This window comes from Lynx canadensis, chromosome F1 (genome assembly GCF_007474595.2).
Source record: "Lynx canadensis isolate LIC74 chromosome F1, mLynCan4.pri.v2, whole genome shotgun sequence".
Classification (NCBI taxonomy): Eukaryota; Metazoa; Chordata; class Mammalia; order Carnivora; family Felidae; genus Lynx; species Lynx canadensis.
In genome coordinates, this window is record NC_044319.2 from 65,457,418 (window position 1) to 65,480,797 (window position 23,380).

At 45.5% G+C, this 23,380-nt stretch overlaps 1 protein-coding gene across 1 annotated transcript in view; it reads left to right on the plus strand.

The window, feature by feature from the left end:
• Positions 1-21,246, plus strand: part of SPTA1 (spectrin alpha, erythrocytic 1) — a 64,277-nt gene extending 43,031 nt beyond the window's left edge. Inside the window, exons 37-52 of the mRNA XM_030302491.1 lie at positions 705-825; positions 1,330-1,451; positions 2,216-2,348; positions 6,025-6,123; positions 7,059-7,221; positions 7,860-7,936; positions 11,114-11,323; positions 13,807-14,103; positions 15,155-15,267; positions 16,435-16,452; positions 16,941-16,992; positions 17,986-18,173; positions 19,096-19,149; positions 19,533-19,679; positions 20,292-20,436; positions 20,951-21,246. Of these exons, the coding sequence (XP_030158351.1) occupies positions 705-825; positions 1,330-1,451; positions 2,216-2,348; positions 6,025-6,123; positions 7,059-7,221; positions 7,860-7,936; positions 11,114-11,323; positions 13,807-14,103; positions 15,155-15,267; positions 16,435-16,452; positions 16,941-16,992; positions 17,986-18,173; positions 19,096-19,149; positions 19,533-19,679; positions 20,292-20,436; positions 20,951-21,076 (2,065 nt within the window). The 3' untranslated portion in view covers positions 21,077-21,246. The remainder of the gene's footprint in view (positions 1-704; positions 826-1,329; positions 1,452-2,215; positions 2,349-6,024; positions 6,124-7,058; positions 7,222-7,859; positions 7,937-11,113; positions 11,324-13,806; positions 14,104-15,154; positions 15,268-16,434; positions 16,453-16,940; positions 16,993-17,985; positions 18,174-19,095; positions 19,150-19,532; positions 19,680-20,291; positions 20,437-20,950) is intronic.
• The last annotated feature ends 2,134 nt before the right edge of the window (positions 21,247-23,380 follow it).

Consider the following 23,380-nt stretch of genomic DNA (forward strand, 5'->3'; position numbering starts at 1 on the left):
TTGCGGCGATGTTCAAACATTGTTCACTTGGAAGCAATCCAACTGCCATGACTCCTGTAGTATCAACTTTTTGCACCCATTCTACCTAAGTCACTATTGATATTAGTAGACAAAAATAATAAAGCCATGAAAGTCAGGTATGTGCATGGCTTCATTGATATGTGTGTATTAATGTTTTTGAAAACCAATCATTAACGTATGTTCTTGAGCAAAGAAGAAAAGGTGTGCCAGTAGGCAGGCAAGGGAATGAAAGGGAAGGCTCTTACAGCTGTGGGTACGGTGGGGATCAGTACGTTATTTTTTCATGTTTATTTACTTGTTTTGAGAGACAGCACACAAGCGGGGAGAGGGAAGAGAGAGAGAGAGAGAGAGAGAGAGAGAGAGGATCCCAAGCAGACTCTGCCCTGTCAGCACAGAGTCAGATGCTTGATCTCACGAACCATGAGATCATGACCTGAGCCGAAGTCAAGAGAGTTGGACACTTAACCAACCGAGCCCCCCAGGCGCCCCCAGTATGTTACGTTCCTTGGTGTTTGGACTAAGTCAGGAGCTTGGCAGAAAGCCTCTGGCACCAAATACCTTTGTGGTTACCAGAGTTTACCACCTCCTCACCCCCCAGCCACACACCCACTGTTAGAAAACCCTCGCTCTCGGATGGCCTCACATGTCTAAACTGCATTTGGGGTTTCCTTCCTTGGTCCCAGGGAGAAGCTGTTACGAGTGAGCTCCCAGGACTACGGCAGGGACCTGCAGGGCGTTCAGAACCTGCTGAGGAAACACAAGCGCCTGGCAGGGGAGCTGCAGGCACACGAACCCACCATCCAGGTAGGAAGAGTGGAGGCGATCTCAAGCCCTCCCTCGTGCCGCAGACAAGCGGGGTGAGGCTGCCTCACGCAGAGGTGGCCTGCGGGCACACAGAGAGCTGGGCATGGAGTTCACAGGTGTTCTTCCCTCCTCTGCCTGTTGTCCCCTAGGGACAGAAGGGGTCTGTGTGGAGACCCATGTTTTCCCCCGGAAGGGGCACTTTCAACACCCCAGGCACTGTTGCTGGTGTTAGGATGCAGGCTGGGACCTCTGGGAAAACTGTACTTGAGCCGAGCCATAAGGGAAGGAGACAAGTCTGGGTCTGGCTCGGCAGCAGGGTCACCCTGCGACCGTGAATAATCCAGAAAATGGGTCATGGAGTGTAGCCTGGTGGGAGCACTGGAGATTGTAAATGCAGTGGAGGGTCGGAAGGGCTGGGTACCTTGTTGGGGGGAACGATGACTAAATGGAGACAGAGGGAGAGAGAGACCGTGGAGTAGTGTGACATGGGGGTGTGTCCTTCAGAATATTCTGGATGCGGCAGAGAGGCTGGGAGACAAGGCTGCTGTGGGGCGAGAGGAGATCCAGGAGCGCCTGACTCATCTTTTTCAACAATGGGAGAAGCTCAAAGAGTTGGCCAGCACTCGGTGAGTTGGGGATCGGACAGAGGCCGTTGTCTTCCTGGATTGTTGGTATTGGGCTTAGCATTGGCTGCTCTCCCCAGCTCCCCGTCTCCGTTGATCTTCAAAGTCCCTGTCCAGATGTCAGTGTTACACTCAGCTTGCCCCCTTTTGCCCCGGGGAAGAGGCCAGGTGGCTGCCACCGCCACGGCCTCGCCACCCGCCTGCTCCTGCGCTCACGGCTATCGTGGTTGTCCCCACATGCCAGCCATCCTTCTCACCGGGCCGTGGCCCCCGGGTCTGTTTTACTTTGTATGACCCACCCCACTCCCAGGCTTGGCCCTATGTGCAGCCCCTAGGAAGCAAAGAACGAGGGGTAGATTTCCTCCCTTGTAGCCAGATAGCCAAAGCAAATAATTTCTGCCTATAATTCCATACCTGTTGGCAGTAGGAAGATGTGTCTTGCTGGGGAGTAGAAGGAAACATCTAGCTTTTTGTGGTGCCTTCACTATATAAGAGGCAGCACACAGAATAGAAAGAGACCTTAGCTCACGGACGCTGTTCTCCGGCTGGGCACTCGTGTTTGGACGAGGCTCCCTCCCAGCAGCAAAGACTCCCGGGGAGCAGGAGATGCCACAGAACAGGACTTCTGCGGTCAGGGCCTCCCCCTGTTCACAGGAGCTCAGATCAGATTGTCCTGTGCGTCTGCCTCGTGCGGCTGTGCTGCTCAGTATAGTCCCCCGTGTGCTGGCTTCTCCCCATCCTCACTGGGGTTCACTGCCCTGTTGCAGAGGGCTCCGACTGGAAGAATCCCTAGAATACCTGAAGTTCATGGAGAATGCTGAGGAGGAAGAAGCTTGGATCAGTGAAAAGGAAGCTATGGTTGCCCGAGGGGGTTCTGGGGACACACTGGCCGCTAGTCAGGTGAGTAACATGCTGAACGATCGATTTTCTTCCCTTGGATTTGAATATTTTCTTTCTTTTCTTAGAAAGCATATTTATTTATTTTGAGAGAGACAGAGACAGAGACAGAGAGAGAGTCCCAAGCAGGCTCTATGCTGTCAGCACAAAGCCAATGCAGGGCTCAATCTCATGAACTGTGAGATCATGAGCCGAGCAGAAAATCCACAGTCGGACGCTCAACCGACGGAGCCACCCAGATGCCCCTGATTTAAATCTTTTCTTAAGTAGTCAACATTTTCATCCATGAAAAGAATCGTTCTCCTGGTGGGAGGAAACGATGACGGAAATATGGGTACTCCTGCCAATTTTAAATATGAAAAATCAAGGTCCGAGGATGCAAGCAATTTGCCCAAGATCACAGAATCAATCGGGTGTGAAGACAGGACTCAAGTCTCAATCCCATGATTCGTGAATTCAGTCCTTCATGCTTACAGGCCTTCCCTCACAGAGGTAGGTTTCCTAAAGATTCCCTCAAATACTAATGTTACACTTAATTGGAAACATTCTCATGCCTGGCCACTGGTTGCATTTTCCAGAAAATCAAATTTTAGAAGGGCGACCTGGCAGGTAGACTAGTTCTACAATTTAGAGACACCCTTGTGAATACAGAATTGAGTTTTCCAATAAAGAAATGACCAAGTGGTCCATGTGATCTTGAGTTAAGATGGAGTTTTAGAGCTTTTGAGAAGGTGATCATAAGATAATGATATTCTTGGGACCTTGAGGTCTCCGCCTAGTAGCCTTAAAACTTAGGGATTTACCGAGAAGTCTCTGTGGAGATTCATTCACTCTTACGTGATGACATAAGGGAAGGCTCACACTGGCGATGGAAAACTTAAAACCTGCACGTGGCATGAAATCCCCACCACTAACTCCTCTCGTTTGAAACATCTTCTGGGACATGTGCACACACTGCACATGTATGAGTAGTTTAAGCTTTCGTATCAAACATTCCCAAGGCTTTGCTTTTCAAAATCAAACCTTACATTTTGAGAACTGTAGGTACCCGTGCAGTTGTAAGAAGTAATACAGAGAGGTCCTATGTGCACTTTACTCAGTTTCCTCCCGTGGTAACACCTGCCGGCACTTCGACACTGACAGAGTCAAGAGGCAGCACGTCACCGTCACCATCTTGCAGAACACCGTCCTCCCTCTGCCTCCCCCTTAACCCCAGGCAACCCCTAATCTACCCTACGCCTCTGTAATTTCGGATGTATGAAGAATGTTGCATAGATGAACTCATACAGTCCGTAACTTTGGGCAGTTGGCCTCTCGCACAGCGTCGTTCCCTGGTGACTCGCTCAGGCTGTGTGTGACAACAGTTCATTCAGTGCTATTGCCGGGTAGTATGTCATGGTGTGGATGTCACCTGTTGAAGGGTGTCTGGGTCGTTTCCACTTTGGAGCTGTTATGAGTAAAGCTGCTATCGATATCCATGCAGAGGCTTCCATGTAAACGTGAGTCTTCCTTCCTTGGGCATAAATGTCCAGGAATCCAATTGCTGTAGGATCACTGCATATTTGGTTCTGTAAAAAAAAGTATATATGCATAAAAATATAAAAGTGTTCAACTGTTTCCATAGCGGCTGTACCATCTTACCCACTCGCTGGCAGCGCGTGAGTGATGGCGCCTTCCAGCACATTCTTGCCAAGAGTTGGTACCGTCACCATTTTTTTTTATTTTACACAATCTGATAGGAGTGTGGTGTATCTCCTTGTGGTTTCAATATTCATTTCCCTAATGGCTAATTTTTTGGGTGCTTATTTGCTGCCTTATTTTCTTCAGCGTAATGTTTGTTTGCTTTAACTGTTGACCTTCTGTGCTTCTGTGTCAAAAATGCAAACTTTTGGCCTCGCCCAAGATCATGAAAAGCCGCTATGTCTTTTTCTAGAACTTTAGAGATTTACGTGTTCATTTTAGGTCCATTAGCTGTTTTGAGTTCACTGTCGTCTGAGATGAGGCGTTGGTCGTGGTTCATCTTTGTGCCTGTGACTGTCTAGTGGCTCTTTGTTCTGCAGGTGTCCCTCCCGGCCAGCCTGTCACTTTCACGCCCACTCATGCTGTTCTATTTGAAGTGCGGCTTTTGTAGACCACATATAGCTGGGTCACATTTTTAAAGCCATTCAGCCAATCTTGATCTTTCGATAGGTACACTTAGACCATCACATTCAAAGACTCGTTTTAATGAAAAGTCTTTGCAGTAACATACAAATTCCAGGAATAGATTTTTATGAGGATTTATTGCTAATAATCTTCACCATTACCTTAAGATACCTATCCACCTAGCCTTTCTGTGTCATCTTGTATCAAGAAAACAATTGGTCCTCTGAGTCTGGGGGTTCTTGGACCCGTATAGATTGGCAAATATAAGAGAAGAGAGTTGCCTACCTGTCGTTGGATTTAGATTTCCTGCCCCCAATCTCATATTCTCTCTTTGTTTAACATGTGAGGAGAAGAGAAGATATTTCTGATCAACTTCTTACAACTACAAGAACCATAAAAGATATATTTAAAGTGAAGTTTTAAGCTTTGGCCTTATCAACTTTTAACACAACATTGAGGAGGCTACTTAGGACTTAGAAATATATTTGAAGGAGGGACACCTAGACTTTATTTAAGGAAGCATGAATTAGATGTGAGGCACCTGAGCTGTCCAGAGTGTCCAAGGGGAAGCACAGAAAAGAGATTGGAAACAGAAGGAGATGGGGTTAAAGAGACTTTATTTCATATATTGTGTGTACGTAAAACACGGCTAAATCAGTCTATCTTATATTGTGGATCCGTATCCAATCTCCATGTACAGTTTCTGCATAAAGATGAAATATACAGTCATCCAATATCATGTAGTGCATCTTGTATTTAAAGAAATAACCATGCCTAAGAACACCTTGTATCCTGAAATTCTTTTGTTTGCAAAATGTGGCAGTTAAAAACCGTGTTAGTCACACAAAATCCATTTCTTCCTGTGGCCCAGGCTAGTATGTGGTATAGAAGGAGAAGTGGGCAGGGTGCTTTGGGGACAGGACCAGGAGGAGGCAGCCGAGCCAGCCCAGGCCCTCGTGGATGGAGGGTAGTGGTGGGCAGGGCTGCCTTGTCTGGAAAACACTCGGGAGAATACAAAGAAGGAGGAGACTCACTGCTTCTGGGCTTTGTCCACACTCCTTTCCCCATCCTACCAGCAGCAGTTAGACCCAGAGAAGTTCAAGACTGAGATTCAAAACAGCTCAGCGCCTTCTTTACCTGCCTTTATGCCCACTCTTAATATAGGATGGTACTTACTCTTTTTCTGTGAGATACAGCATTTCATGGAATTATGTACATTTCAAAATGGAGGAATCCGTGTGTATTACCTTGACCAACACTCTCATTCCAAAGTCCAGAAAAGCTTACGTCACCCTAGTAAGTTAGAAAGAGTGTCACTGTATTCTTTTACTTCTTTCTTTTCTGGTAGGATTGCCCTTTTTGGCAAGTGGAGAGCTTTAGGGGAGGCATTTAGTGGCACTGTGCAGGAAAAAGTGGACGCCCCCCCTAGCGTAGCCAAATCGTTCCTGTGCGTTGCATCAACGGGAGTCAGAATATGGGTAGGTTAGATTGTCCAGGCTTGGATGTGTCGATTCTCACGGACTCATTTCCACAGAGCTTGCTAAAGAAGCACGAAGCATTGGAAAATGACTTTGCCGTCCATGAGACCCGAGTGCAAGATGTGTGTGCTCAAGGAGAAGATATTTTAAATAAGGTAAGTACTTCAGGGATTCCAGGCCAAGATCATCTTCCAAAAGGGATTGGTCCAAATACAGAATCACCAGCAGTGCTAAAACCATACGCTGAATTTTATTTTATTTTATGTTTTTAATATTTTTACGTTTATTTATTTTTGATAGAGAGAGACAGAGCACAAGTGGGGGAGGGGCAGAGAGAGAGGGAGACCCAGAATCCAAAGCAGGCTCCAGGCTCCGAGCTGTCAGCACAGAGCCCGACGTGGGGCTCAAACTCCCAAACGGTGAGATCATGACCTGAGCCGAAGTCGGACGCCCAACCGACTGAGCCACCCAGGCGCCCCCATACATTGAATTTTAATAATCTCTTCCTAGCTATCTTATTTTTGTTCTGAGCACATAATTATCTGTTCAGTCGCTGTTTTTTGGAAATTCTTTTTTCTAGTTCTTACAGGCATATCTCTCAGATTTCCTTAAATCCCCTGTTGACCCTCTTACTCACTGTAAGACATTTATAAACATCTTATCGTGTGCTTTGGTCATAGAGTATTGTAAAAACGTAAAGAAGTTCTTTGTGCGCCTTTAGCGAAGAGGACCACACTGAAACCCCTTTGTAATTTGAGAATCATTCTTTGGTACAAATGCTTGTTTTTATGAACTCTCACTGATCTAAGTACTATACAGAGATCCTTAAACAGAGGGGACTCTGGCTAAGAAAGTCACACTCATGTGGCCCCACACAAGAAGATCTCCTAAATGCTAGAGTGGAAGTAACCATCCCGGCGTGGATGAAAAATACAATAATACGATAACTACAGTCGACCCAGAGGAGAATAGTTACGTATTTGTAATGAGAGAGATGCCACCTTTTTATCATACTAAAGAATTCAACTTCTAGCCATGGACATCCACCAATGTGTATCTGTTCCTTCTCTTCTCCATCTTGGTGTCTCAGGAGAAAAGTCAGCACATGGAGAAGGTAGCCACCAAGATACAGGCTCTGACCGAAAAGATCCCTTCTCTGGCTAAGGCGATGGCTGCTTGGAAGTTGCAATTGGAAGATGATTATGACTTTCAGCAGTTCAACTGGAAGGCTGATGTAGTGGAGGCCTGGATAGGTATGGCATATGAAGGCCAAGGTCCTTGGGTGTGAGAAATGCTGGTAAATTCCATCGGTAGAAAGATTCTGCAGTTTTCTCACTTCCGGTGAGAAAAGAGATGCTCCCTCATCACTCACTCCTACCCTTTCTGGACATAGTTACACTCACATGTGCATGCATGTGTGCATACACACACACACACACACACACACACACACACATTCATCCCTCCCCCCCCCCACACACACACACAAAAACATGCTGAGGGGTGACTGAGGACCAGAATTCCATAAAACACATTTTTGGGGAATTGGTGATTTCGCATGTGATATTCAGAAGGGCAGAGCTATAGCAGAACATTCTTAAAAAAAATAGCGTGTTTGATTGTTTTTAACTCATGCCTGATCTGCAATTTTCCTTTGTCTTCCAAACCACCCAGAAGTGTTGGTCCCAGCTCAGCTTCAGTCAGGGCTGCACTGCATAAGTCCAGAGAGACCACCCATCAGCCCCCCACTGCTCCCATATTCCAATAAATGACTCACTTCCGGAGTCAGGAGGCTCTCTAATGGCTTGTAGGGAATATTCCTTTTCTCCTTACCAAAGCTGATTCAAGAGCAACCGTGTTTCCCCTCTAATTAATCGTCTTTGCTCTCTAGCTGAGAAGGAAGCAAGTCTGAAGACCAATGGCAATGATACAGACCTCACTGCATCACTTGCTCTCCTGGCAAAGCAGGTAAGGACAGGGCTGCTCGTGGGCAGGTGCCCATGGTGGCCACAGCCCACGTGCACGGAAGATGAACACTAGGATTATTCCATTCCCAAATTCTGTGGTTTTATTGTCTGTAGGACCTGCAATATTGTTCCTCTTTTTCTTCCCCATATGCATAATTTGCTAGTTTTTTTCTCTCTCTCCCTCCCCTCAGTCTTGCTGCTGCTGGGTGTGCATCATTTTTATCAGAGAACGAGCTTTAGGGTTTTTTTTTTATTGTTCTCTGTTATATCTTTGGATATTATCCCACTCATACCTTTTTATATCTTTCTCATTTTCTTTTTCTTGGGATTAACTTCTTTCTTAAAAAATTCTCAAGGTGGATATTTATTTAGATTATCAAATATTTAGCCACTCCTTTTCTAATATTTTGATATAAGGATATGAATTTCCCTGTAAGTAAAGTTTTAGCAGCACCTCACAATTCCATATGTTACTTTTGTTATTTTCACTCAGTTAACATGCTTCTGTCATTTCTAATTTCTTATTTGACCCATTGGTTATCCCATATTGTATTTAGCTGAATTTCCCAACACTTGGAAATGTTCTTACTATCTTTTTTGACATTTATATCTTGTCTAATTCTACTTTGTTTTAAAAACACACCCTCCATTATTTTAGAAGCTTGGTTTACATCCAGAAAATAGTCTGCTTTGGTGAATAGTCTACGTCCAGTTGAAAAGAATGTGTACTTTGCAGTGTTTTTTGTTACCTGTCAGGTTTTGGTTGTGAATCGTGTTGCTTAAATGCTCCATTATTTCTATATATTCTGAAGCTAAGTTAAAGATTGTGTTGACATTTAGAATTATGAGTCATCTTGATGAACTGAATCCTTTTTATTCTGAAATGTTCTTTCTAATAACATTTCTTGACTTAAAGTCTACTTTTTCACAATCTAGAGTACCAGTGTTTTTTTGTTTGTTTGTCTAGTGTTTGCAGTCCATATTTCTATCCTTTGGTTGTTTTCTTTTTTACATTTATGTCTTTATATTTTCTAATTGTTGTTGTTTATTTGATACATGTATAGAAGGCAAAATGATTAGCCTTGTAGCTGACACCTGCCTCCCATCACATAATTGCCTCTTCTGAGAACATTTCAGATCTACTCTCTTAACAAGTTTTAGGTGTATAATACAGGAGTGTTAGCCGTAATCATCGTGTTCTACGTGAGATGCCCAGAACTAGTCAATCATTTAGTTGGAAGTTTGTATCCTATGACCAGTATCTCCCATCTTCCCCACCCTCCAGCCCATGGCAACTACCCGTCTGCTCTGTTTCTCTAAGTCCAGCTCTTCTGTATTCTACGTGTGAGTGATATCAAGTGGCGTCTGTCTTTCTCTGTCTAGCTTATTTCACTTAACGTACGCTCTCAAGTTTCATCCAAATTGTCACAAATGGCGGGATTCCCTTCCATCTGGCGGCTGAATAATATTCCATTTTATACACACATCACATCACATCACATCACATCACATCACATCGCATCTTCTTTGTCTGTTTATTTGTTGATGGACATTCAGGTTGTTTCTGTATCGTGGCTAATGCAAACAATTTTGCAATAAACATGGATGTGCAGAGTATCTTTGTATTTTAGATTGTCTGCTATAAATTTCACAGTGAGGATTGCTTTATTTATCTAATTTGATCATTTTGTTGGAAGGGGTGAGTCTATTTACATTTGAAATTTTTGTAATGTTTATTTATTGTTGAGAAAGAGACAGAGACAGAGCGTGAGCGAGGGAGGGGAAGAGAGAGAGGGAGACACAGGATCCGAAGCAGGCTCCAGGCTCCGAGCTGTCAGCACAGGGCCTGATGGGGGGCTCGAGTCCATGAGCCATGAGATCATGACCTGAGCCGAAATCAGACGCCCAACCGACTGAGCCACCCAGGCGCCCCGAGTCTATATACATTTAAAGTAATGTAACTGATGAGTATTTACTTATGTTTATGATTTAACACTTCCATCCCCCATCCAACCCCTACTTTTTGGTCAGGGACTGAAATGATACGAGACATAATTTCATTTTTTGGGGTGGGGACTTGCCTTTTTTTTCATTGGCTCTTCTTACTCAGGCCTTTCAAGGGTTTAACTAAACGTCTTTCAGGGGGGCTTCCCCTCTTTGTGTTTTCAACTCAGCGCTGTGAGATTAGCAAGGAGCCTACTTAGCATCTTTGACTTTTTGCTACCGTTTCTGCTGGGCTTCTAGGACTCCTGGCCTGTGCGGTTTCGGAATCTGTAGACGCCTGGAGGAGAAAACAGACAGAATATCGAACCTATTTTTCTGCAGTTCTTTTTCCACCCTGGCTGCCCATTTCCCCAGAAACTGTCTCTTTAGCCTCCTGAGATTATCAAGAGCTCGGAGCAGCTGCGTTGCCCTCAACCTCTTGGCCTGTGCGGCCTGCACGTCATAGGGAAAGGTGACAGAGAATATTACTCTGACCTTAATACTGTTTCCTCTTCTCTGGAATTTTGATCCTTTGAGGTGTCGTTACCTGAGTTGCATTCTGCTCTCTTTCAAACAGCTGATGTTTTGTGCTTTTATCCAGCAGTTACAGTTATTCTCAAAGGGAGAATTAATCATATGCAAGCCACCCTATTAAATCTGGAAGTTCAGTATCCAGAACTTTGTGATGTTGATTTCAACACCACGCACACACACACACACACACACACACACACACACCATGAATCGTGATCTAACTGAGCCTTGCAAGAGGTCTGTTGTCGGTGTGTATACCTCCAAGATCTCTGATAGTGCGCTGTCTGCTACCAATCAGAGCACAAAACCTAACAGAGGACGCAAAAGAGTCTTAGAAAGGATGCGAGCTGGAGGAAGCATTTAGTTTTGACTCAAAAAATGCGGAAGATCGTCCCATGCTCCCGTATTCCCTTAATGTTAATATTACACCTACCCTAAGGTCTGGTTATAAAACACACATCCACTCAAACTCAGCCATACTTCCAACCACAGACATTCACTTAAGTCTCGAAGTTACATCTCCTTCTGCTTGGTCATCACTCTAATCCTTTCCTAGACCTTGTCTTGTCCATGATAAAAGATCTGGTAGAACCCAGGTGTGACTGGCCCCGGGAATCTGGGTTGTATCTCCGCTCACAGCTCCTGTCTGGGTCTTTCCCAGGACACGCTGGACGCCAGCCTACAGAGCTTCCAGCAAGACAGGCTGTCGGAGATAACTGACCTGAAGGACCAGCTGGTGGCCGCTCAGCACAGCCAGACCAAAGCCATTGAGGAGCGCCATGCTGCCCTGCTGAGGCGCTGGGGGGAGCTGCTGGAAGCCTCTGCAGCCCACAGACAGAACTTGCTGGAGAAGCAGCTTCCCCTAAAGAAGGTAAAAAAAAAAAAAGAGAGAGAGAGAGAGAGAGAGAGAGAGATGAGCCATAATCAGTCGTCCACTATCTGTATATTCTATTAGCCATGGAATCCAGAAATAGATACTGGAAACCCAGTTTGGGTAATCTAGAGACATTTGAGTGACTGCATGGAAAGGATCAGAAAGGCATTCTTATTTTTTTAATTTTTTGTTAGTTTTTTTAATGTTTATTTAAGAGACGGAGAGACAGAGTATGAGCAGGGAAGGCACACAGAGAGAGAGAGAGAGAGAGAGGGAGATACAGAATCCAAAGCAGGCTCCAGGCTCTGAGCCATCAGCACAGAGCCCGATGCAGGGCTTGAACCCACCAGCCGTGAGATCATGACCTGAGCCGAAGTCGGGCACTTAAACCGACTGAGCCACCTGGGCGCCCTGGCATTCTTACTGAACAAGAAGTTATTGGGTTTTTTTTTAGATTGATAGGTTGTGTTTTTTGTTTGTTTGTGTGTATGTTTGTTTGTTTCTTTCTTTTAAGACTGACTTGTCAGTTGTCCAGCTGACTTGAGAGAGAAGCCAGGCACATGTAGTAGAAGAAGTAGGTGGGTCAAAGGGTGAAAGGTCCTAGTGTTTGAGAGAACTAAACTGACAGGCGGGAGGTAAGGCTGTCCTTGGGCTTTTCTCTAGCCCAGACACAAGGAGCACTCAACCAGTAAAACCTGAGTTCCCAACTTGTGTTGATCTTTCTTGGCTGGGAGACCTTGTATATGTCCCTTAACATGTCTGAGCCTTGATTCCTCCATTTATGAAATTGGATCATATTACGACTGTTTCCTGCTGGTCTGTTATGACTATTAAGAGATAATGGATCTGAAAATGCAGTGCAAACCACTAAGTTCTATGTAGGTATAAGTGATGAAAATGTTCTTTCTAGTGGTGGCCGCTAAGGTATTGGATGTTGATCATAAAAAATACCAATAATAAAAGGAAGTCAGGATGGTCAGTGACATTACTGAGCACTCCTAGGCCATAAGTATTATACCGGGCAGCAAGTTAAGGCAGGCAGGGGAATTAGGAAACAGACACACGGACAAAAATCAGTCAGTCTGAATGCTTAGCTAACTACTCTGTTGGTATGGAACCTACAGAAATAAATCTTAAGTGAAAAATTAAATCAATTTGGGGGCAACTTTACACACATATATGCATTCTAGATAGAAAGATGCTTTACCTTCTGATTCTATTTAGCTTAATTTTTGAACTGCAAAGAGATTTGCTATTTTATTTTCTGGTTATAAAATCTTTGTAAAATACTCAGGTGATCCATAATATTACAAAAATAATACAAAATACTTTATAGGTTTTTTTTTTTTTTCCTATATAGGAACCAAGTCAATTTCTCTGTACTGGTCTATTTTTAGCATATACATTGCCCAAATGAGTACAGGGAAAGATATAATGGTGTAGTACCTTCGTAATCTCCCTTCCATTTAGGCCAATTTTTTCCTCTTTAAACCAACATATTTGGGGATGAAAACTCATTTTCATATTTGCTTAAGATAAATCTCTTGGGAAGTATAAACTGCTGAGTATGTATGTATGTATATGGGTATTTTAGAGGAAGGAGAGAGAGAGAGAGAGCATGCGGGAGGGGCAGAGGGAGTGAGAGAAAATCCTAAGCAGGCTCCACTCTGTCAGCACAGAGCTGGACATGGGGCTTGATCCCCCAATGCGAGATCATGATCTGAGCCGAAATCAAGGGTTGGATGGCCAACTGAATGAGCCACCCAGGTGCCCCAAATCTATGATACATTTTAAATCCAAAACTAGTTTTGATCACCAGTGTTTGGAACAATCCATGCTATTTCTGTTGTTCAGAAATTCAGAGAAGTCAGAGTCATTGAGGGCATATGGAGAACACCAGACAGTAACCTAGGAGTAAGGGTACAGACCAGAGGGTGGGAGCTGGGTTTAAGCAGGGGCTTCAAGCACGAGCTGAGCCCTGAACAAGTTCTAGAAGGAAGGCAGGAAAAGAACTCTGTACAGACAAAGAGACATCAGAGAGGTGTGGATAGACTGGCCTAGCCCATAAATGATTTGCTTATTCAAACGTTCATCCATGCATTCACGTAACACTGATGTTTGCACGTTCCCTGTGTGACAGGCAGAACTGGAGCACAGACTTCAGAATAACAAATTGTGAAATCGTATGGCTGAAAATGGCCCTCGCTTCTTTCGGACTCTCGGAGTTAATGCTAAGAGTCCTTCCGCCTCCTTACGTGCAAAAGGTGGAGGCCTCAGCTACTCTCAACCAGGGCGCCAGGCCTCGAACTCGCCCGCCCGCCTGCTGAGCACATGGTGCTCGGTGGTTTCCGTTCTGCCCTCCCACAGCTGCTGACCCGCCTAATATTTGAAGATGGGCGTTCTTCTTTTTTATATCCTCAGTCTTCTCTTTTGCTGAGGGGTTTTATCGGGCAAGATGGAGGTGACTTTCTCTTCTGCAGGCTGAGGAGCTGTTCATGGAATTTGCACACAAGGCTTCCGCTTTCAACCACTGGTGTGAGAACGCCAAGGAGGACCTGTCAGAGCCTGTGCACTGTGTTTCCCTGAACGAGATACGGAAACTGCAGAAGGACCAGGAGGCCTTCCTGGCCTCCTTGGTGGGGGCCCAGTCGGACTTCAACTATTTGCTGGAGCTGGACCAGCAGATTAAGGCCTTAGACGTGCCTTCCAGCCCTTACACCTGGTTGACGATGGAGGTGCTGGAGAAGGTGTGGAAGCACCTACATGACATCATCAAGGTAACGGCACACGGCAGAGACATTCTTTCGCTGTGGCGAGCGTGACCACCTAATTTAGTATACAAGTTGGGGGGCCTTTTGAGAAGGAAAGGATGCTATTAATAACCACGTTGGGACAGCAATGGAATCTATCTAAGAAAATGTTGGAAATATGTCCACAGTAAGGTATAATCCTACGCCCCAGAGCTCAGACACTCTCATGCCTCCGGGTGGTGAGCAGTGATTCAGGGAGGCGAACACAAGTTCCAGGAGGTGGCTGTAAAAATGGGCCATGGAGGGGCGCCTGGGCAGCTCTGTCAGTTAAGCGTCTGACTTCAGCTCAGGGCACGATCTCACGGTCCGTGAGTTCGAGCCCCGCATCGGGCTCTGTGCAGACAGCTCAGAGCCTGGAGCCTGCTTCGGATTCTGTGTCTCCCTCTCTCTCTGCCCCTCCCCTGCTCATGTTCTGTCTCTCTCTGTCTCAAAAATAAATAAAAACGTTTAAAAAAAATGGGCTATGGAAAGTTCACGAGGTTCGTATATATGTCCACAGTCTCTAGAATTCCCCCATCCAAGGCACGCATTTCATACATACCTCCAAAGTGCCTTTTTTTTATGTGTTTGTGGTTGTCTGTCTATAGTGACATTTATCATAGAAACTGGAGAAGATATTAAAAAGCTTAGCAGAAAAATTTCATGAAAATATCACCAATTTTAGATGGCAACTCTCGTTACTACCTTTCCCTAAAGGAAGGCTGCTTTCCCTTAAAATGCTCCTTTTATGTTCATTTAAATGAAAATTTCACCCAGAAAACAAATGAGAAGAGAGATGATTTGCCTTTATTACTAGCTCATTTGTCACTGGGCTTGGTCTTACAGATGCGTGATGGGAGCTTCCTTCTCCTTCGGGGGTGAGGAGAGGGCGGGATGACATAGGAGCACGTACTACATGCTTCCGGAAGACAGGTTAGATCAGGGGAAGATGTGCAGCTGAGAATAGCTACAAAGCAGCTATTTTACTACAAAGAAAGGTCTTCAGCATTCACTCTTCTCTCTGTGATTCGGGGTTTAGGAACGAGAGCAGGAGCTACAAAAAGAGGAGGAGAGACAGGTCAAGAACTTTGAGATGTGCCAGGAGTTTGAGCAGAATGCCAGTGCCTTCCTTCAGTGGATCTTGGAGACCAGGTGCGTGGTGCTGTCCCCAAACCCATGATCCCTGTGTCACCACGGGGGTGAAATGCATGTCTGAGGAGAGTAGGGGAGGGGGGGGTCCTACAGGATTTATGGTGTTCTAAAATCACCAGATCCTGTCTGTGTTTTTCATCTGGAATTGATGGTTTTCTAAGTCAGTCCGTGCAAAAGCAAGAAACGAGAATTTCGTGCCACTGCCCATCGTGTTGCCTTCCATGTTCTCTCCTTGATGCTCTCATTTTCCCCCGTTGCCTGTGATTAAAGTCTAAAAACCATAGCAGTCCCTTATGTTGGCACTTTACAAAGTGCTTCTATACCCGTCACCTCCCTTAACTCTCAGAGAGACCTTGAAATGTGCACAGAGCCGATTCGATTATCTCTGTCCCCAAGTGTGGGAAGAAGATCAGTAGACGAGTTGACTTGCTCCAGGTCACGTGTGTATTTATGGGCATGACCAAAGGCGGAGCCTCCTGTGAACACCTGCTATGAAGCTCTCAGGCTGCCCCATCGCTAAAAAGAAGCCGTGGTGAAAATCAGTGAGATAATAAGTGCGGGCTGCTTTTATTAAATGCAGAATGTCCTATACATGACAATAACATTTGTCACATCTGGGGCAAATGATCTGGAAAAGAAGAGACTCGGAAGGTATAATACGTTAGCATAAATGTCAAGGTTTGTAGGCTGTCTCCAGCAGGTGGGTCAGAAATGTGGTCAAAGTGGTGGTTTCGACAGTCCGTGATATATACCGACTGCTCCCACAAACCCAGCAAGGAAAAACCAGACAATGAGCAGAAAGCAATCCTGTGTCATGGCCAAAACTCATGTGACAGAGGGCAGAGAAAGCAAAGTGCATCATCCTCTGCCTCTGGTGTGGTCCCTCCCACCCACCCCCACCCCCACCCCCAGCAGTGTGTCCCCGACACCTCGCATGGTCACCTGACACCTGAGCTCTTCTCCATCCCAGGACAGGAGGAGCTGCACAGAGGCTCCTCTGAGGGGGCGAGACTCTGGGGACAGTGCAAAACAGGTTCCTCTTTTCTGGTTACAGAAGATTTAGAATATTTCTTAGATCTGAGGAAAGAAGATCATTGAAGTCATCCATGTTAACACGTGGTTTCTCTTTTCTCTCTTCTGATCGCTGCTCCCGACCTCCACGCCCAGGGCTTATTTTCTGGATGGGTCAGTATTTTGTGTTACCGTGTTTGTTTTGTCATAGATGTGTCTGTTATATTCTGGAGGCAAACGGAGGACTCAGCATGGGGCATCTTTGCCATCGTCACCATCAGATTGAGATGGCACCTAAGTGGAAGCATGGGGTGGAAAGAGAAGTACAGGGTATATCATCCTGCCCTGTACCCCCCGAGGGGGAGACTTGCCCTTGTTAGGTTAAGGGTATGTCCCAGAGTAGGAATCAGGGGGACTATGGCAGCCTTCTCACAGGCACAGAAGAATGAGGACAGACCTTCCTTCCCTTCTCATCTGTCCAGCAACTTGCTAGCTGACAGAAGGGTTTGGTTTCATGAAAATCTGGTGTGAAAATTCATTCTGAAGAGGCCATTATAATAAGATACAGAGGTAGAGAGACGTAGGCTGTCAGAATCAGTCCGTCTGGGTGAAATCTTGACCTCTGATTTTATGAGTAACATTTTCCTCTGCTTCTTAACTAGGTCTTTGCTCAAAGAGACGGGAACCCTGGAATCCCAGTTGGAAGCAAATAAGGTAAGTAATGTTGAGCATCAGCTGAGGATGTTCCCAGAATTACAAGGAGTGCCAGGAAAACCGGGAGAACTTTTACGTGAACCTAAAGGCAACCCTCGTAGTACTTTTAGGTAAGTTTCCGGGCCTGAAGGTCAAGAGCTTAAGGTTCTAGTCCCAACCCTGCCCACCATTTGCATTCTAACCATTGACTGACACTTCACGGACAAGGACATCGGTTCACTTCAATGTCTGAACCTGAGCTTTTGTATCTGTACAATGGAGCTCATAATGCCTACATCATTATGATTAAGATGATGATTACGAATGAGAGCCGGGGTGCCCGGATGGCTCAGTCAGTTAAGCGTGTGACTTCAGCTCAGGTCATGATCTCAAGGTTCAGGGTTCGTGGGTCTGAGCCCTGTGTGGGGCTGTCTGCTCTCGGCATGGAGCCCATTTCGGATCCTCTGTCCCCATCAGATCTTTCAGATCCTCTCTTCTCCTCCCCGGTGCCTGTGCACATGCATATTCTTTGTCTTTCTTTTTCCTCTCTCTCTATTTTTGAGAGAGGTATAAACTTAAAATAAAATTAAAAAAAAAAAAAAAGCAGAACAGATACAGAAGCTCCGGGCCTACGATCTGGAGCATTCCCCAATTTCTGTTGTCATTTGACATGGGAAAATAATACGATTGAATGTAGAGGATCTCTCGAGGTGTCCTGGAGGTGATACTCCTGTCTCCTGCAACACGTAACTGCTAACTCTTAGACTTCTATATGGCAGATGTCCAGAATGACAGACGTCCCATCACTTAACCTTCCCACCATCGCATAAATGAGGAATACAGAAGTGGACCTCTTGAGCAGTTCATTTTTCACAGAGGACAGGAAGATGCCTGAAAATCATTCAGGAGCAGGCAGGGGAAACCCAAACCCATCAGCTTCTTAATCTTCTCTACCATCGCCTGGTTCGGAGCTACCCTGTGTGACCGCTCTTTCCTTTTGTCGGTCTTCTCTAGCGGAAACAGAAGGAGATTCAGGCCATGAAGCGCCAGCTGACCAAGACTGAGGATCTGGGAGACAACTTGGAAGAGGCTCTGGTCCTGGACATCAAGTACAGCACCATCGGGCTGGCCCAGCAGTGGGACCAGCTCCACCAGCTGGGAACGCGGATGCAGCACAACCTGGAACAACAGATCCAAGCCAAGTACTGTGGACCCGTGACCAGGGCTGGGCAGGGCGCGGGTGGTACTGGGTGTCAGGAACTTAGTGAGCCCCAAGGGCTAGAGTTTGGGGTACTGTTTATAAAAGAGCTGCTTCGGAGGTAGTACGCACACCATCTCCAGACTAATCAATATTCTCTTTCTCTCCCTCTCTCTCTGCTGCCCCACAGAATGACGATTTCTTTTTATATGGGAATCTATTTTGAGACAGGAGACAGCGCCCCATCCCCCTGAAGCTATTCGTCATTCAGTTCTCAGAGTCCCTTGATCTTATGCGATCTCTTCAGGAAGCAGTCCCTTTTGTAAAAGCCTGTCTCAGATGTCTAGAATGCAAGAAATAGTCAAGGTGGAGAGCCAGAAGAGCAAAATTCGCTTGTTTTTCTAAATAAATTAATTACGTCAGAGCAGCTTGAGGTGTCGGTAACAATGACAGCATTATTATCTAGACAAGGGATTGGCAAGCTTTCCCTGTAAACAGACCAATCGTAAATGCGTCAGCCTTGGAGAGCCATGTCGTTTCTGTTGCAACTACTCACTCTGCTGTTGTAGAGACAAAGGGCTATTAATAACCCACAAATTCATGAGCCTGTACATGTTTCAATAAGATTCTATTTATGGACACTGAAATTTGAATTTCGTGCAACTTTAATGTTGAATGAAACACTTCTTCTTTTAATTATTTCCAACCACGTAAAGAGGTAAAAAAAAAAAACCCTCCATAGCCCATTAAACTGTGCAAAAGCAAGTGGCGGGCTAGATGTGGCCCACGGGTCATAGTTTGCCAAGCCCTGAACTAGATGATCTGAATAGCATATTATCCACCGACATCCCTCTCTCTTCCACATGGCAAGCCTTCTGATGTTTTTCTGTTTCATTTCATGGGCCAATTCATGCTTTTCCTTTCAGAGACACCATAGGTGTGAGTGAGGAGACATTGAAGGAGTTCAGCACAACCTATAAGTGAGTAGATCTTCATAGTTGACACGTTCTTTGCTTTCCAACACATTCAGAATGAATCTCCAAATAACTAAATTTGTCCCCTCAGTGTGGCTTGGTAAGATCTTAAATGAAGATCTAGACGTGTTAATGAGCCTCAAGTCACGGCTTTGAATGTGTCTATGAGAATTCCTGGACTTGAGAAAATGCATTTCTCTCATGCTCCCCATTTGACTGTCTTTACTCCATCCACCAGGTTAAAAATAGTGCAGAAACACAGGCAAGCTCTCCGCTCAGCCCTCTGATACCTGTGGCACGTTAAAGCCTCAGCCAGTCCCACAAGAACTGTCCGTTTCTGTTCTTATCTGGTTCTCCATGGAACTTGATAAAATGGTTTTGTTCTTCAGACATTTTGATGAGAATCTGACGGGGCGCTTGAGTCACAGAGATTTCCGGTCCTGCCTCAGAGGACTCAACTACTACCTGCCCATGGTGGAGGACGATGAACCGGAGCCCAAGTTTGAGAAGTTCCTGGATGTCGTCGATCCAGGGAGGTAGGAAGGAGACCGAGGGAATGGGGCTTGGAGACCAGGGCAGAGAGTGAAATGATCCATAAAACATGACTCTGTTAACTCATCTCGGGAATAGGAAGACACAGACTGTATAGACATGAGTTGGGCAGCCTTTTCTGCCTCGGTAGGATCAGCTCCGAAGTGCATGGCACTGATTCCCGCTCAGGCACAGCCCCTGCAATTTGCTCGATTCCTGCTTTTCACTTTTGATCTATGAATTTCAGCTGGTTCTTGAGAGAAGCATCTTTCCCTGTAAGGTCCTAGGATACCCAACTGGCGGGGGTGGGGTTGTGTGCATGGGGGGTGGGGGTGGGGTGGAGACAGTCATGAAGGTGCTAGTTCTTTCCAATGCCAAGCATGCCACAAGACCAGAAATTGAGGCCTTCGATTCAACTTGAAAAGCTTGAAGTGCCTGGGGACTGGGGCTGGTGGAGACTTGCAGACTGTGAGGGGCATCCGGCCAGAGGGCTCCCCCGGGAGCAGAGGCTGGGGCCGCGGAAGCTGCATTGGCTTAGCTGCAAGGGTGTGGGAAGCAGGGTCAAAACAGAGATCGCAGCCCACGTTCTCAGAGAGCTGAGCCCATTTGTCCCCCAGGAAGGGCTACATCACTCTGGAGGACTACACCTCATTCCTGATCGACAAGGAGTCAGAGAACATCAAGTCCAGCGATGAAATAGAGAATGGCTTCCAGGCCCTGGCAGAGGGCAAGGCCTATATTACCAAAGACGACATGAAGCAGGTCAGATTGCAGTTGCATCCACGGTCGCTGTGCTCCCATCGTATTCCAGAGCTTGGTTACTTGGGGCCAGGGCGGCCTCCCATTGGCAACTTCCCTCCCCCACCCACCTTTTGTCCTCTTGGCTCAGACACTCTACTGCACAACTTGTCATTTGCTTTACTCACCTTTCATTTTGTCTTGTACCGGCGTAAAAATGTAGAGTCATCCTCTAATGACTGTAGCCGTCAATTCCAAACCTGAAACTCAATTTGGAAAACTGTTTCCTGTCCCAAAGTTTATGGAATGGGATAAAGTGTGTGGTCAAAGTGAGAGGGGAGCCTCTGGGTCAGGGCTGGTTGAAAAGATGGGCTGGTCTTACTCCTGGGAAATTACAGATTTCGGAGAAGATGTGTGGTGGGAACAGGGCCGGCTGCTGCTTCTAAGTCTCTGCGGTCCCTAAGGTTCAAGGCCTATCACCAGCCCCAAGGAGCCAGCTGTTTTTCATCCCTGGGACTGTATCTCTGTTTTGTTTCAGGCCCTAACCCCAGAACAAGTGCAGTTCTGTGCATCACATATGCAAGAATACGTGGACCCGCGAGGCCAAAGACACCTTGCTGGTTATGACTACGTGGGCTTCACCAGTTCCTACTTTGGCAACTGATAAACGGCTTTCCTGGGGTCGTAGAAAATCTTGGTGTGGTGGGAAGTACTGGGGGAGGAAGGAGACAGGCAAGTATGGGAGGGAGGGAGATAGTCGTGTGTGTGTGTGTGTGTGTGTGTGTGTGTGTGTGTTACACTTATTAGAGGACCTGGAAAAATCTCAAGCTGGAGGATATAAGGCATTAACAGAGTTGGAGGAGAGGAAGCATCACAGGCTTATTTCTTACGCAACCAGTGACTACTCAGGGGTCAAGTTCTTTATTTTTTCTTGTTGGAGTCTACACATTCTTTATTACTTTGTTTTGTTGTGATTACGGAATAAAATATTTCCTTTTGTAAAAAAAAAAACCCTCATATTTAAGTATTTCTTTTTAATAGGGCAATATGAAGTAACATGTTACACACGTGAGCTTCTGTATTTCTGAGAATCACACAGCCATCTAAACATGAGCAGGTAATTACACTGCGAACAAGGGCCAGGGTAGAACGGATAAAGTCCAAGACGAGTTACAAAGAGCTTCTCTTGAGTTTTGGAACATGTCTAAATTCTTACCTTTGAGGGGTGCCCGGGTGGCTCCGTCCGTTAAGCGTCCGACTCTTGGTTTTCGCTCAGGTCACAATCTCACGGCTTCGTGAGTTCGAGCCTGGAGTCGGGCTCTGCAGTGACAGCACGGAGCCTGCTTGGGATTCTCTCTGCCCCTCCCCCACTCACTCTGTCTCTGTCTTTCTCAAAATAAATAAAACTCCTACATTTGGAAATGAAGATATTTGACATCCTGGAGAACCCCAATACTTGTGTCTGTAGAAGAAGAAGAAAAATGCCAGCACCTGTTTTCCTCTTGATCTGTCCCTTTTCCATACTTCTCCATGAGAGAGGATGTCATTAATCTCAGAATGGTGAGATTCTGGCCAAACAGCGCTTCCTTTTGTACTCTGTGTCCTCACGTTTGCTCTTACATTTTAATGCGATGACGAGATTATTGGTTTTGATTTCCTTCTGCCTCCCATTAGAGAATTCTAATTCTCTAAGAAGAGAATTAGTAAGAAGTAGTAGAACTGTTTCCAAAATGAAGAATTAAGGAAGAAAAACAAGAAGAGGGGGGTGCTGTCTCCAAAAAGTGTTCAGGCCAAAGCTGACGTTCTGTCCAGACTTGTGAAAGCCGATGGTGTCGTTTGCTGGAGAGAATTCTTAGGTCAGTCGGCCTTGTACCTTGTGCTAGCATCCTGCCCAGTGTCCGTGGCCAGCCCCTGGATATTGCTACCTGATTATCGCCTTGTCCCAACTCATCCTTCACACAAAAGTCAGTCCTTCCTCAGCCAGGGACAAATTCTGTCCCTGGAGCCACTTAAGCGAATCTTTGGTTAAAACCAAAAAGCTATCTTTGCTGCTAATAATGTATAAAGCTTTTTACTAAGTTTTGCTTAAACATTTGGAGACTACTGAACATGAAAATCAAAAGGGATTTGAAGAAAAAAAACACTTGATTATGAGTTACCAAGAATGGTTGCAGTTGACAAAAAGTTAGCCCAATGGACCATCACAAACGGTATCATTAATACCACACTTACCAAGAAGTAGGGAGACTCTAACAAACACGTGCTCGTAATGAACAAAGGCAAAGGTAAGTATGGTTCCATTCTCATCCCGAGCCTCCCCCTCCCCCAAGTATCTGCAAGGCCTAAATCAGATTATTAGGCATGATGGATGATGGGTCAAGAAATGCTCTTTAAGGCAAAGGACTATTAGCATTTCATGAAAGATATCGGGTCATATTGAGGCCAGAGGAGATAATATTTACCTGATGAATCAACAAAAGACCACAAGAAGATGATGTCAGAGTCACATACAGCTCTCTCTGAAGTCAGATTCTGACCACCTAGGCACACAAGTACAAATGGAAATGCAGGAAGCAGCATACATAATTTTGTTGGGTCTGTAGGTATTCAACTTTTAACAATTAGAACTCATATCAAATGTCCCTCGTGATTTGGGTTTAAGTTCCACCTAACTGATACTCTAGTTTTTTTTTTTCAATTTTTTTAACATTTTATTAATTTTTGGTAGAGAGAGAGAGAGAGACAGAGCTGTCAGCACAGAGCCTGATGCGGGGTTCGACCTCACAAACTACAAGATCATGACCTGAGCCGAAGTCAGATGCTTAACCACCTGAGCCACCCAGGCGCCCCAATACTCATCTTTTATTAACTATCTGTTCACTTACTTTAAACTGGAGCCCTTGACTTAGTCCTATTAATTCTTTTCTTTACAACATATAGACTGAAGCCTGTTTCCGAGCCCCAGCCC